We start from the raw sequence: 15,051 nt of genomic DNA, 5'->3' as shown, positions 1-15,051 counted from the left end.
GGTCTTGCTGCATTTCTACACGGACTGCTTCAGTATCTGAGGAGTCGTGAATAGTACTGAAAATTGTGCAATCATCAGCGAATATCCCCACTTTTGACCTTATGATGCAAGGAAGGTAATTGATGAAGCAGCTGAAGATGGTTGGATCTGGGACACTACCCTGAGGAACTCCTGCAGTGATGTGCTGGAACTGAATATCACTCGAAAAACGTTCTACTGAGAGTAGCAAGGAATGTACTTCGGGTGGGGGACTTCAATGTCAATCACCGTGTGGCTCAGTAGCACCACTACTGGCTGAGTCCTGATGGACAGAGCTACCAGATTGGGTATGTGGCAGGGAGCGAGAGAACTAGCAGAAGGGAAAAAACTATTTGATTTCGTCTTGACCAATCTACCTGCCACAGATGCATCTGCCCATGATTGTTTGTTGGGAGTGACCATCTCACAGTCCTTGTGGAGGTGAGGTCCTGTCTTCACACTGAGGACGCCCTCCATCGTGTTGTGTGACGCTACTACTGTCCTAAATGGGATAGATTCAGAACCGATCTTGCAGGTCAAAATGGGCATCCATGAAGGGCCTTGGGCCATCAACAGCAGCAGAATTGTACTCAACTACAGTCTATTACCTCATGGCCCTGCGTATCCTTCGCTGACCATGACCATCAAGCCAGGAGTTCGACCCTGGTCCACTGCTGCTGCTAATGAGAGAAACTAACTGGAGGAGGATGGAGGAGCCGACAAAGTCAGTGCCAGAGACAAGGCTGAAGCATTTGCAGCCATGTTCAGCCAGAAGTACTGAACAGATGATACATCAAGGCGTCCTCCTAAGATTCCCCAGCATCACAGATGTCATTTTTCAGTCATTTAAATTCAGTCCACATGATAGCAAGTTGCTGCTCAAGGCACTGATGGGCCCTGACAACATCCTGTCTATATTGCTGATGACATGTGCTTCAGAACGAGCTGTGTCACTAGCACAGCTCTTTCAGTTCACCTACAAAACTGGCATCTACCCACCAATGTGGAAAACTCGCAGACATGCCCAGTCCACAAAAAAATGGACAAATAAGTCCAGCCAATTATCGCCCACACAGTATATTTTCGAGCGTCAGTAAAGTGATGGAAGGTGTCATCGACAGCGCTTTCAAGCGGCACTTGCTGAGCAATAACCTGCTCAGTGACGCTCAGTTTGGTTTTCCGACAGGGCCACTCAGCTCCTGACCTCATTACAGCTTTTGTTCTCACATGGGCAAAACAGCTGAACTCAAGAGGTGAGATGAGAGTGACGTCCCTTGACATCAAGGCAGAATTTGACCAAGTGAGGCATCAGGGAGCCCGAGTAAAACTGGAGTCAGTGAGAGCCAGGGGGAAAAAAATCTCAGCTGGTTGGAGTCGTACCTCGTGCAAAGGAAGATGGTTGTGGTTGTTGGAGGTCAATTATCTCAGCCCCAGGACGTCACTGCAGGAGTTCCTCAGGGTAGTATCCTAAGTCCAACCATCTTCAGCTGCTTCATCAATGACTTGCCCTCCATCATAAGCACAGAAGTGGGGATGTTCACTGCTGATTACATAGTGTTCAGTAACATTTACAACTCCTCAGATACTGAATCTGTCCGTGTACACATGCAGCAAGACCTGGAGAACATTCAAACATGGGTGATAATTGGCAAGTCACATTCATGTCACACAAGTACTGGGCAATGACAATTTCCAATAAGGGAGAATCTAACCATCTCCGCTTGACCTTCAGCGGAATTACCATCGCTGAATCTCCCACTATTAACATCCTGGCGTTACCGTTGACTAAAAACTGAACGAGAGTAGCCATATAAATACCGTGGCTACAAGAGCGTGTCAGAGGCTAGAAATCCTGCGGTGAGTAACTAATGATTTGACTCCCCAAAGCCTGTCCACCATCTACAAGGCAGAAGTCAAGAGTGTGATGGAATACTCTCCACTGGCCTGGATGGGTGCAGCTCCAACAACACTCAAGTAGCTCGACACCATCCAAGATAAAGCAGCCCGCTTGAACGGCACCCCATCCACCACCTTAAACATTCACTCCCTCCATCAGGGGATTTGAGGTTGTGCTTCTCTCCCTCCGGGATAATTGGGATACAGGGGAGGGGGATGAATTTGGGGGATCCTCTGTGTGTCTCTCAGGTGGAACATGCCCAGTGCACACTGACTGAGTGTGGTTTTTATTCCTTCTCTTTCTCGTCCCCCCCTCAGGTGCTGCTCCCTCACAGAGACTGGCTGACATGAAGTTGGTGGTGCTCTCTCTTGCTATCACCGTCACATTAGGCGTACTGTTCTCAATCTGTGCTGCTATCCCTGTACTGCAGGTTCAGTACCTGACCTTCGTCCTACAGCTTTTCAACACAGCATTCATGTTTGGAGGCTATACCACATTCATCGCCATTACGTAAGTTAGCCCATGACATCCAGCGAATGCAGCCCCCGGATCTGCAGCAAAATCAGACCAAAATCATAGTTAGATATGCAATTTTGATACTAGCAGCTTATTGTGTTTCCAGTCATATTGTTAGCTCTGGGATTCTGAAACCAATAGTTCATTTAGACTCCCATTACAAAGTTAGATCTGGGATTGATGAGAACAGAAGTCCATTCACACTCCTGTTATACTGTTTGATCTGGGATTCTGAGACCAGGATTCCAGTCAGTCCCCCGTTATTCTTTTACATTTGGGATTCTGAGAACAGGAGTCCATTCAGACTCCCCTACATTGTTAGGTCTGGGATTCTGAGACTAGGAGTCCTCTCTGACTCCGGTTACACTGTTAGATCTGGGATTCTGTGACCTGGAGTCCATTCTGAATCGTGTTATAATGGTAGATCTGCGATTCAGAGGCAAGCAGTAAATTGAGATTCCTGTTACACTGTTCGACCTGGGATTGAGAGACCCGGAGTACCTTCAGATTCCCGTTGTACTGTTAAACAAGGATTGGCAGAGAAGGAGTCCATTCAGATTCCAGTTACACTCTTAGATCTGGGATTCTGAGATCAAGATTCCAATCAGGCTCCCGTTCCACTGTTAGATCTCAGATTCTGTGAACAGGAGCCCATTCAGATTCCAGTTACGCTGTTACATCTGGATCTGTGAACAGGAGTACATTATACTGTTTGATCTTGGATTCTGTGACCTGGAGTCCATTCAGATTCCCATTACAGCGATAGATCGTGGATTCTGAGACCAGGAGTCAATTTAGACTCCCATTATGTTGTTAGAACTGGGATTTTGAGACCAGGTGTCCACTCAGGCAGGCGTTAATCTGTTAGACCTGGGATTCTGAGACCAGAAGACCTCTCACATTCCAGTTACTCTGTTAGAACAGTGATCCTGAGACCAGGGGTCCGATCAGACTTCCGTTATACAGTTAGAAATGGTATCCTGAGACCAGGGGTCCATTCAATGTTCTGTTACACTGTTTGATCTGGGATACTGAGACCAGGAGTACATTTAGCATTCTGTTGCATTGTTAGACCTGGGATTGAGAGACCAGGAGATCACTAAGCCTTGTTACACAGTTAGTTCTGGGATTCCTAGACCAGGAGTACAATCACATTTCCATTACAATGTTATATCTGGGATTCTGTGACCAGGAGTGCATTCTGATTCCTGTGAAACAGTTGGATCTGTGATTGTGAGACCAGGGGTGTATTCAGGGTCACGTTACACAGTTAGATCTGGGATTCCAAGACCAGGAGTTCATTCAGATTCATGTTACACAGTTAGATCGATCCGGGATTCTGTGATCAAGAGTACATTCAGATTCCAGTTAAATCACTAGATCTGGGCATCTGAAAACATATGTCTATTCCGACTCTCGTCACATTGTTAGATCTGGGATTCCGAGGCCAAGAGTCTTTTCAGTCTCCCATGTGCACTGTTATGTAGACAAGACCGCTGATAATGTGGAACTCGCTACCTCGAGCAACCGTTACAATGAGAAGCATCGATGCATTTAAGAGAAAGCTGCAAGAACACAGGAAAAAAAGAATAAAAGGATGTGTTGATATGTAGAGCATTAGCACTGGTTGTACCCGTTCAGCCAAATGGCCTGTTTCTCTGCTGTAGATTTAACGTAATTCTCTGCACCTCGTCCTTCTCTCTCTGTTTGTTTCCTGCAGATTCCCACCCTGCCATTTTGGGAAGATATATGGTCTGGGAAGGGCTATCACAGCTTTTGTCACGCTGCTTCAGTATCCTTGCTTCGCTCTGGTCCAGGGACCTCTGCAAGACAACCCTCTGTATGTAAGTATCAGGGAGTATCCGAGGTCTTCATCTCTGCCTTTCCTGACCTAGAGAGTTATAGATACAGCGAGAGGCATTGGATGAAGCAGTCATGGGATACGTAGGTATAGAGAGAAGTAGATCTTGATGCATCAGGCTGGGCTCTGTTGATCCCGAGATAAATCCCACATCACCATAGGATGAAAGGTCAGTGTGTAAGCTTGGATATATTCTCCCATCTACTAATGTGTCAAATGGGAACCCTGGGTTTTATAAATAGAGAAATAGAGCAGACAGTCAGGAACTTACTCTTGACGAAACAATAGATAGGATTCAGATGGAGTATTGTGTCCAATTCTGTGCACCACAGTTTAGGCAGGCTGTGAAGACTTTGATGAATGCACAGAAGAGCTTTACCAGAATGGTTCCAGGAATGAGGGATTGTAGTCACATGGAGAAACTAGCAAAGCTGGAATTAAACATCCAAAAAATTAACAAATACTGAATGATTTGGTGCACATTGTCTGCGACGGTTCTGGATCCTTATTTAATCTTTCGCCTCAAAAAGAAATCGGATAAATACCTGAAGGAAAATTTTGGAGGGATATTAGGAAATGGAAGAGGGTGGGACCAAGTCTTTGAAAGAGCCATCACAGGCACGATGGGCTGAATGGCCATGTACAGTTCTGTATTATTCTATGATTCCATGCACATATTCTGAGATTGCCTTTACCTGGACACTAATTATCATTGTTCATCTTTTTGATGGTTTTTTAATGCAGCTGAACATCGGATTCATTGTCCTGGTATCCCTGACCTACGTTCATCCCATAAATGTCTACCTCCACTGCCGATGGCAAACCCAGCAGAGAGGTGCAGTGACGCCTTCCCGAGATGCTCTGCCGGGCCTGGGGCAGCAGGACAATCAACCGGCGAGAGATAGCTGAGCAGGACGCTTGTTTGATTTGGGGTGTGCAGTATGAGGGGGAGGGGGTGGTGTATGGGGTGAGGCTGTGTACGGGTGAGGTGTACAGGGTGGGGTTGCGAGGTGTATGGGGTGATGCTGTGCACGGGTGGAGGAGGGCCGTGTGGTGGTGAGAGTGGTCTTGTATAGGGTGAGGCTGTGTACGGGTGAGGTGTACAGGGTGGGGTTGCGAGGAGTGGTGTATGGGGTGGGGCTGTGTATGGGTGAGGTGTACAGGGTGGGGTTGCGAGGAGTGGTGTATGGGGTGGGGCTGTGTACGGGTGGAGGAGGGCCGTGTGGTGGTGAGAGTGGTCTTGTATGGGGTGGGGCTGTGCAGGGGTGGAGGAGGGCCATGTGGTGGTGAGAGTGGTCTTGTATGGGGTGGGGCTGTGCAGGGGTGGAGGAGGGCCATGTGGTGGTGAGAGTGGTCTTGTATGGGGTGGGGCTGTGTACGGGTGGAGGAGGGCCGTGTGGTGGTGAGAGTGGTCTTGTATGGGGTGGGGCTGTGCAGGGGTGGAGGAGGGCCGTGTGGTGGTGAGAGTGGTCTTGTATGGGGTGGGGCTGTGCAGGGGTGGAGGAGGGCCATGTGGTGGTGAGAGTGGTCTTGTATGGGGTGGGGCTGTGCAGGGGTGGAGGAGGGCCATGTGGTGGTGAGAGTGGTCTTGTATGGGGTGGGGCTGTGCAGGGGTGGAGGAGGGCCATGTGGTGGTGAGAGTGGTCTTGTATGGGGTGGGGCTGTGCAGGGGTGGAGGAGGGCCATGTGGCGGTGAGAGTGGTCTTGTATGGGGTGGGGCTGTGCAGGGGTGGAGGAGGGCCATGTGGTGGTGAGAGTGGTCTTGTGTGGGGTGGGGCTGTGCAGGGGTGGAGGAGGGCCGTGTGGTGGTGAGAGTGGTCTTGTATGGGGTGGGGCTGTGCAGGGGTGGATGGGTGCCGTGTGGACATTTGAAGGCGTGTGAATCCCCAGGAAAACGCTGACGGATTTCCTCAGTGTCGTGTCCTGGGCACAACTATCTTTAGCTATTTCATTAATGCCTTCCCAGTATAATATGTTCAGAAGTGGGGATGTTCGCTGATGATAGGACAGTGTTCAGTTCCATTAATGAAGCATTCTGTGCCTAAATGCAGCAAGACGTGGACAACATTCAGGCTTGGGCTGATAAGTGGCACGCAATATTCAAGTCACACAAGTGCCGGGCAATGACCATCTCCAACAAAACAGAATCTGAATATCTCCCCATTTGCATTCAATGGCATTGCCATCGCTGAATCCCCACCATCAGCATCCTGGGACTTATCATTCTCCAAAAAGTTAACTGGACCAGCACATAAATACCGTGGATACAAGATCAGGTCAGTGGCTGGGAATCCTGCAGTGATTAACTCACCTCCCAACTCCCCAAAGCTTGTCCACCATTTACAAGGCACAAGTGATGGAATACTCTCCACTTGCCTGGATGGGTGCAGCTCCAACAACACTCAGGAAGCTCGACACCATCCAGGACAAAGCAGCTCGCTTGATTGGCACCCCATCTACAAACATTCACTCCCATCACCACCGATACACAGTGGCAGCAGTGTGTACCATCTACAAGATGTACTGCAGCAATGCACCAAGGCTCCTTAGACAGCAACTTCTAAACTCGCAACGTCTACCACCGAGGCATCAGATACATGGAAACACCACCACCTGCAAGTTCCCCTACAAGCGAGACGCTATCCTGACTTGGAACTATATCGCCGTTCTTTCACTGTGGCGAGGTCAAAATGCTGGAACTCCCTTCGTAACAGCACTGTGGGTGTACCAACACAAGACATCTGAAGACTGTATACAGAGCCAAGCCTCATAAAGCAGAGAGTAAAACTGTGCTCAGTGTGAGCTCATTTTGGGTCCAATGACTGGCATTAAGCAGCAGATGTAATGCTTTCAGCCTTATTTTGGTGGTGTCCCATGAAACCTCGTGAACCTCTCCAGGTCCTCTCACTCTCGGTTAGAACCTCTGCTCTAAACAACTGATTTCGGGAGAGAAGGATTTCACCTGATGTTCTGGGCACTGGATTCTCTGTCACAGGAGAGGTCATTACAGGTCATACAGAAAGCAACAACTCATAAACATAACTCAAAGAATGTGATTGTAACAGATGCAAGACTGAGGAACGCTCTCTGTACGTCATGAAAAAAGCAAAGTGGTCGGTAATTGCCCTTAAGGATCCGACCTGGTCGATATTTGACTCCAGTCACACACAGACTCTCATTGTGCCTATCCCTGAGTTGCTGTGAGGACATTAATGCACTTTTCATCACTTTACTGTGTTTCAGTACTGGGGCAGGGGCGGAAACCTTAAGGGTGCAATTCAAACATGGAGTTCTGGGAAAGATGGTGCGCGGATTTGGGAGGCAAGATCATCGTCAAGGACTTGGGAGATGAACTGGCGGGTGCTGATGGGGTGGATGTTTTCCATGATGGGAAGGTTAATATTGTTTTTTGGAAGGACAGAGCAGTAGAACATGAGGAGATGGATCCATGAACGATATCCTTTTACATGTGAGCCAGGAAAGGACATGAACTGAACGAGAAAAGGTACATTCCTTTCCATTCTCCAGAAATCATGTGATGTTTCCACCAGTTTCCTGTTCCACAACAATCAAACACTCAAGACAGTCAGAACTGAGAGATCCCAGCACTGTCGGTGGGTCAGTACTGAGGGAGTGCTGCACTGTCAGAGGGTCAGTACTGAGGGAGCGCTGCACTGTCGGTGGGTCAGTACTGAGGGAGTGCTGCACTGTCGGAGGGTCAGTACTGAGGGAGCTCTGCACTGTCGGTGGGTCAGTACTGAGGGAGCGCTGCACTGTCGGAGGGTCAGTACTGAGGGAGTGCCGCACTGTCAGAGGGTCAGTACTGAGGGAGCGCTGCACTGTCGGTGGGTCAGTACTGAGGGAGCGCTGCACTGTCGGAGGGTCAGTACTGAGGGAGCGCTGCACTGTCGGAGGGTCAGTACTGAGGGAGTGCTGCACTGTCGGAGGGTCAGTACTGAGAGATCCCAGCACTGTCGGAGGGTCAGTACTGAGGGAGTGCTGCACTGTCGGAGGGTCAGTACTGAGGGAGCGCTGCACTGTCGGAGGGTCAGTACTGAGGGAGTGCTGCACTGTCGGAGGGTCAGTACTGAAGGAGCTCTGCACTGTCGGTGGGTCAGTACTGAGGGAGCGCTGCACTGTCGGAGGGTCAGTACTGAGGGAGTGCCGCACTGTCAGAGGGTCAGTACTGAGGGAGCGCTGCACTGTCGGTGGGTCAGTACTGAGGGAGCGCTGCACTGTCGGTGGGTCAGTACTGAGGGAGCACTGCACTGTCGGAGGGTCAGTACTGAGGGAGCGCTGCACTGTCGGAGGGTCAGTACTGAGGGAGCGCTGCACTGTCGGAGGGTCAGTACTGAGGGAGTGCTGCACTGTCGGAGGGTCAGTACTGAGAGATCCCAGCACTGTCGGAGGGTCAGTACTGAGGGAGTGCTGCACTGTCGGAGGGTCAGTACTGAGGGAGCGCTGCACTGTCGGAGGGTCAGTACTGAGGGAGCGCTGCACTGTCGGAGGGTCAGTACTGAGGGAGCGCTGCACTGTCGGAGGGTCAGTACTGAGGGAGCGCTGCACTGTCGGAGGATCAGTACTGAGGGAGTGCTGCACTGTCGGAGGGTCAGTACTGTGGGAGCGCTGCACTGTCGGAGGGTCAGTACTGTGAGAGGGTTGCACTGTCGGAGGGTCAGTACTGAGGGAGCGCTGCACTGTCGGAGGGTCAGTACTGTGAGAGGGTTGCACTGTCGGAGGGTCAGTACTGAGGGAGTGCTGCACTGTCAGAGGGTCAGTACTGAGGGAGTGCTGCACTGTCGGAGGGTCAGTACTGAGGCAGCGCTGCACTGTCAGAGGGTCAGTACTGTGGGAACGCTGCACTGTCGGAGGGTCAGTACTGTGGGAATGCTGCACTGTCGGAGGGTCAGTACTGTGAGAGGGTTGCACTGTCTGAGGGTCAGTACTGTGGGAACGCTGCACTGTCGGAGGGTCAGTACTGAGGGAGCGCTGCACTGTCGGAGGGTCAGTCCTGTGGGAATGCTGCACTGTCAGGGGGTCAGTACTGTGGGAACGCTGCACTGTCGGACGGTCAGCACTGTGAAAGGGTTGCACTGTCGGAGGGTCAGTACTGTGAGAGGGTTGCACTGTCAGAGGGTCAGTACTGAGGGAGCGCTGCACTGTCGGAGGGTCAGTACTGTGAGAGGGTCGCACTGTCGGAGGGTCAGTACTGTGGGAACACTGCACTGTCGGAGGGTCAGTACTGAGGGTGCGCTGCACTGTCGGAGGGTCAGTACTGAGGGAGCGCTGCACTGTCAGAGGGTCAGTACTGAGGGAACACTGCACTGTCGGAGGGTCAGTACTGTGAGAGGGTTGCTCTGTCGGAGGGTCAGTACTGAGGGAACACTGCACTGTCGGAGGGTCAGTACTGTGGGAACACTGCACTGTCGGAGGATCAGTACTGAGGGTGCACTGCACTGTCGGAGGGTCAGTACTGTGGGAACGCTGCACTGTCGGAGGGTCAGTACTGTGGGAACGCTGCACTGTCGGAGGGTCAGTACTGTGAGAGGGTTGCACTGTCGGAGGGTCAGTACTGTGGGAACGCTGCACTGTCGGAGGGTCAGTACTGTGGGAACGCTGCACTGTCGGAGGGTCAGTACTGAGGGTCTGAGAGTACTATGGCAAGTATGATGATGAGACCAAAACTGTACACAATATTTACGGTCTCACCAAGGCTCAATACAATTGCAGCAAGATTTCTTCACTCCTGTACTCAAAACCGCACTTTGCAAAGGACATGAAGACTTTCAAAGAGTTCAGAGGAGATTGACTGTAATGGTCCCAGGGATGAGGGACTTCAGTTAATGTGAAGTGCCTGGAGAAACTGGGATTGTTGGGAGATGGTGAGAGTGGGCAGTAACTGCAGTGAGACAGGGACACCAGTAGATGGAGATGGTGAGAGTGGGCAGTAACTGCAGTGAGACAGGGACACCAGCAGATGGAGATGGTGAGAGTGGGCAGTAACTGCAGTAAGACAGGGACACCAGCAGATGGAGATGGTGAGAGTGGGCAGTAACTGCAGTGAGACAGGGACACCAGCAGATGGAGATGGTGAGAGTAGGCAGTAACTGCAGTGAGACAGGGACACCAGCAGATGGAGATGCTGCGCCATTGCTGATGGGAGATTCTGTGTTGCTGAGAGTTTGAAAGTTTCCAAAAGTTTGAGGAGTTTACTTTCTGTAAACTTGAGATGCTGAATGAAATAATTTCAATACAATTTATGTTAAATGGCTATCTTCCTACTATGTAAACACTTCTAACATTAAACTGGTTCCTGTTTGGAAAATTATTTTTAGTGATTAAAGATAATTTATAAATAAAACAGCATAAAATTAAACTCAAACAATCATTTACAAATAAAAACTCTCTAAATAAGTTGTGTTGAGTTCTTCATCACTAACGTTATGACATCTCTCTCTCTCTCACTTCTCTTACTATGCTGGTATCTTCTGTACAACACAGAATTGTATCTCCAACACAGAAGTCCTTGAAGTGGCTAACATCCCCAGCTTGTACACACTACTGAGTCAGTGGCGCTTGAGATGGCTTGGCCATGTGAGCCGCATGGAAGATGGCAGGATCCCCAAAGATACATTGTACAGCGAGCTCGCCACTGGAATCAGACCCACCGGCCGTCCATGTCTCCGCTATAAAGACGTCTGCAAACGCGACATGAAATCCTGTGACATTGATCACAAGTCGTGGGAGTCAGTTGCCAGCGTTCACCAGAGCTGGCGGGCAGCCATAAAGACAGGGCTAAATTGTGGCGAGTGGAAGAGACTTAGTAGTTGGCAGGAAAAAAGACAGAGGCGCAAGGGGAGAGCCAACTGTGCAACAGCCCCAACAAACAAATTTCTCTGCAGCACCTGTGGAAGAGTCTGTCACTCTAGAATTGGCCTTTATAGCCACTCCAGGCGCTGCTTCACAAACCACTGACCACCTCCAGGCGCGTATCCATTGTCTCTCGAGATAAGGAGGCCCAAAAGAAAGAAATCTTCTGTACTATAACTCAGAGTAATTGAAGTTTTGATCCGATTGTCTTTTGAAAGTTAATTTTGAATCTGCTTTCAGAAACCTCTCAGACAGTGAATTCCAGACCAGAACAACTCCCTGCCTATTTGTTTCTCCCCTCTGCTAGTGTAAACAGTCTCTTCTACTGTCTCCAAACTGAGGGAAAGATTTTGAATACAATTAATTTCTCCAGGACAGCAGCTGCAGGGGAGCCGGAACCTCCTGAATGTGGACAAACAATGAACATAAATCCCTCTGAATCCCCCAGGAGAGCAGAGGAAAGAAACAGTCAGGAAGCAAATGGGAAACAAGTGACACTTTATTACAGCAGCAAAAACTCTTTGTCAGAATGTGGAGGTCGTTATCACTGAGCTTTATATAAACTGGAGGTGACAAGTGGAAGATCTTGAATACAATTTGTGTTAAATGTCCATTTCCCAGCTTTGTAAACCCTTGTAACATTAAACTGGTAAATATTAAGAAGGTTTTTTTAATTGATTACATCCTAATAAGGTTCCCCATGGTAGGCTCATTCAGAAAGTGAGGAGGCATGGGATACAGGGGAAGTTGGCTGTCTGGATACAGAATTGGCTGGCCCATAGAAGACAGAGGGTGGTAGTCGATGGAAAGTATTCAGCCTGGAGCTCGGTGACCAGTGGTGTTCCGCAGGGATCTGTTCTGGGACCTCTGCTCTTTGTGATTTTTATAAATGACTTGGATGAGGAAGTGGAAGGCTGGGTTAGCAAGTTTGCCGATGCCACAAAGGTTTTTGGAGTTGTGGATAGTGTGGAAGGCTGTTGTAGGTTGCAATGGGACATTGACAGGATGCAGAGCTGGGCTGAGAAGTGGCAAATGGAGTTCAACCTGGAAAAGTGTGAAGTGATTCATTTTGGAAGGTCGAATTTGAATGCAGAATACAGGCTTAAAGACAGGATTCTTGGGAGTGTGGAGGAACAGAGGGATCCTGGGGTCCATGTCCATCGATCGCTCAAAGTTGCCACCCAAGTTGATAGGGTTGTTAAGAAGGTGTATGGTGTGTTGGCTTTCATTAACAGTGGGATTGAGTTTAAGAGCCGCGAGGTTATGCTGCAGCTCTATAGGGCCCTGGTTAGACCACACTTGGAATATTGTGTTCAGTTCTGGTCGCCTCATTATAGGAAGGATGTGGAAGCTTTAGAGAGGGTGCAGAGGAGATTTACCAGGATGCTCCCTGGACTGGAGGGCATGTCTTATGAAGAAAGATTGAGGGAGCTGGGGCTTTTCTAATTGGAGCGAAGAAGGACGACAGGTGATTTGATAGAGGTGTACAAGATGATGAGAGGCATAGATAGAGTGGATAGTCAGAGACTTTTTCCCAGGGTGGAAAGGGCTATCACCAGGGGGTATAATTTTAAGGTGATTGGAGGAAGGTTTCGGGGAGATGTCAGAGGTAGGTTCTTTACACAGAGAGTGGTGGGTGCGTGGAATGTGCTGCCAGCGGTGGTAGTAGAAGCAAATACATTAGGGGCATTTAAGCGACTCTTGGATAGGTACATGGATGATAGTAGAATGAAGGGTAGGTAGTTAGTTTGATCTTAGAGTAGGTTAAAGGTTCGGCACAACATCGTGGGCCAAAGGGCCTGTACTGTACTGTGCTGTTCTATGTTCGATCTCCATCTGCGGGTCTCCCCAGTTTACTGCAGTTGCTGCCCCTCTCACCATCTCCATCTGCTGGTGCCCCTGTCTCACTGCAGTTACTGCCCCCCCCTCACCATCCGCATCCGCTGGTGACCCCCTCCTTCTGTTTGTCTGTCTCTTTTCCCCTCGCAATCTGTGTTAACCCTTAAATAAAAGCAAAATACTGCAGATGCTGGAAATCTGAAATAAAAACAAGAAATGCTGGAACCACTCAGCAGGTCTGGCAGCATCTGTGAAAAGAGAAGCAGAGTTCCGAAGAAGGGTCACTGACCCGAAACGTGAACTCTCTGCTTCTCTTTTCATAGATGCTGCCAGACCTGCTGAATGGTTCCAGCATTTCTTGTTTTTATTTCTGTGTTAACCTTTTCTCTATTCCCCCTTCTTTGTTGTTCTCCCTCTCTCTGTTGTCCCCTCACTCTGTGACATCCCCCGTGTCATTTCCCCCTCTCTGTACACCTCCCTCTCTGTCCCCCTCTCTCTCTGCCCCTTTATTGCTCTGCCTATCTCTATCACACTGTCCCCTCTTTCTCTTTACCCCTTCTCTCTGTTCCCTCCTCTCTCTCTGCCCCTTGCTGGCTGTGTCCCCCTCTCTTTCTCTCTGTCTGTCTCTCTCCCTCTCCCAATCTGTCAACATTCTCTCTGTCCCTCTATCTCTCTGTCCCTCCGTATCACTTTGCTCCCTCTCTCTCTCTTTCCCCCTCTCTGTTCCTCTCTTTGTGTTCCCCTCTCTCTTCTCTCTCACTGTCCCCTTCGCGATGTGCACGCCAGACTTTCTCTCTGTCTCTCTCCTTCACTGTCGCCCCCTCTCTCTTCTCCCTCTCTGCCCTCTCTCTCTCTCCCACTGTGCCCCTTCTCTCTTTGCACCCTTCTCTCTCTCTGTCTCTTTCACTGTCGCCCCCTCTCTCTCTCCTCCCTCTCTGCCCTCTCTCTCCGCTGTACCCCTTCTCTCTTTGCACCCTTCTCTCTCTGTCTCTCTCACTGTCGTCCCCCCCGTCTCCTCCCTCTCTGCCCTCTCTCTCTCCCACTGTACCCCTTCTCTCTTTGCACCCTTCTCTCTCTCTCTCTGTCTCTCTCACTGTCGTCCCCCTCGTCTCCTCCCTCTCTGCCCTCTCTCTCTCCCACTGTACCCCCTCTCCCTTTGCACCTCCTCTCTCTCTGTCTCTCTCACTGTCGACCCCCCTCGTTCTCTCCTCCCTCTCTCTCTTCACTGTCCCCCCTCTCTCTTTGCACCACCCCCTCTCTCTCTCTGACTGTTGCTGAGAGCAGTAGCAGCAGTTTCTGAACTTCAGATGGATTCGTGGTTTTCCAGAGGGCTTTTAAAAAACCTGAACCTGCCGGAAAGCCCCGAATTAGTCCAGAGTTTGGAAGCTGCTGTTCCTGCTCTCAGCTGTGAATATGGAAAGGATTGTTAATGAACATTAGATAAAGATCTGAACTTAGAAATTCCAATTCAGCTGTAAAACTGACAGGTGTATTCCCACTCTGGTGGGAAAGCAGAAGCCAATGGGAAATTTCTCATCTCTGAAATTAACAGTCCTGGACCTCAGCATAATTACCACTGACACTGGTGTCCGTGTACGGACACTTTGCCGACCCCTGCTCACATGGGGACCAGTTGGGGAAGTTGGGTGGTCAGCAGTTTAGTGGGAATAGGGGATGAGTGAGCAGGAGGTGGGCCGACAGTACAAGATGAGCTGAGAAAGGGCACAAGGGGAGATAGGAGAGCAGCAAGAGAAGGATACAAGTTCAGGTCCAGGACGGGGAGGAGGGTGAGGTGTCTTTGAGGGAGTTTAGCTCAGTGGGCGAGGGGAAGGGAGGGAAGCAGCAGAGGCAGCTGATCACATGGTCTGAATCTCAGTGAGGAAGTTCATGAGCTCCTTACTGTTGGAGGGGAGACGGTGGCAGAGTGGTCATGTCACTGAACTAGTAATCCAGAGGTCCAGGCTGATACCCTGGGGACACGGGTTCAGTTCCGACCACGGCAGCTGTGGAATTTAAATTCAATTAATTAATAAAAATCTGGAATTGGAAG

At 49.9% G+C, this 15,051-nt stretch overlaps 1 protein-coding gene across 1 annotated transcript in view; it reads left to right on the top strand.

The window, feature by feature from the left end:
* LOC137385227 (equilibrative nucleobase transporter 1-like) overlaps positions 1 to 7,392 on the top strand; it is a 73,865-nt gene extending 66,473 nt beyond the window's left edge. Inside the window, exons 10-14 of the mRNA XM_068060213.1 lie at positions 668 to 673; positions 2,233 to 2,425; positions 4,152 to 4,275; positions 5,037 to 5,186; positions 7,288 to 7,392. Of these exons, the coding sequence (XP_067916314.1) occupies positions 668 to 673; positions 2,233 to 2,425; positions 4,152 to 4,275; positions 5,037 to 5,186; positions 7,288 to 7,392 (578 nt within the window). The remainder of the gene's footprint in view (positions 1 to 667; positions 674 to 2,232; positions 2,426 to 4,151; positions 4,276 to 5,036; positions 5,187 to 7,287) is intronic.
* The last annotated feature ends 7,659 nt before the right edge of the window (positions 7,393 to 15,051 follow it).

Source organism: Heterodontus francisci, chromosome 28 (genome assembly GCF_036365525.1).
Source record: "Heterodontus francisci isolate sHetFra1 chromosome 28, sHetFra1.hap1, whole genome shotgun sequence".
Classification (NCBI taxonomy): domain Eukaryota; kingdom Metazoa; phylum Chordata; class Chondrichthyes; order Heterodontiformes; family Heterodontidae; genus Heterodontus; species Heterodontus francisci.
Note: the sequence above shows the minus strand (reverse complement) of the source record. Positions and strands in the feature narration are given on the sequence as shown.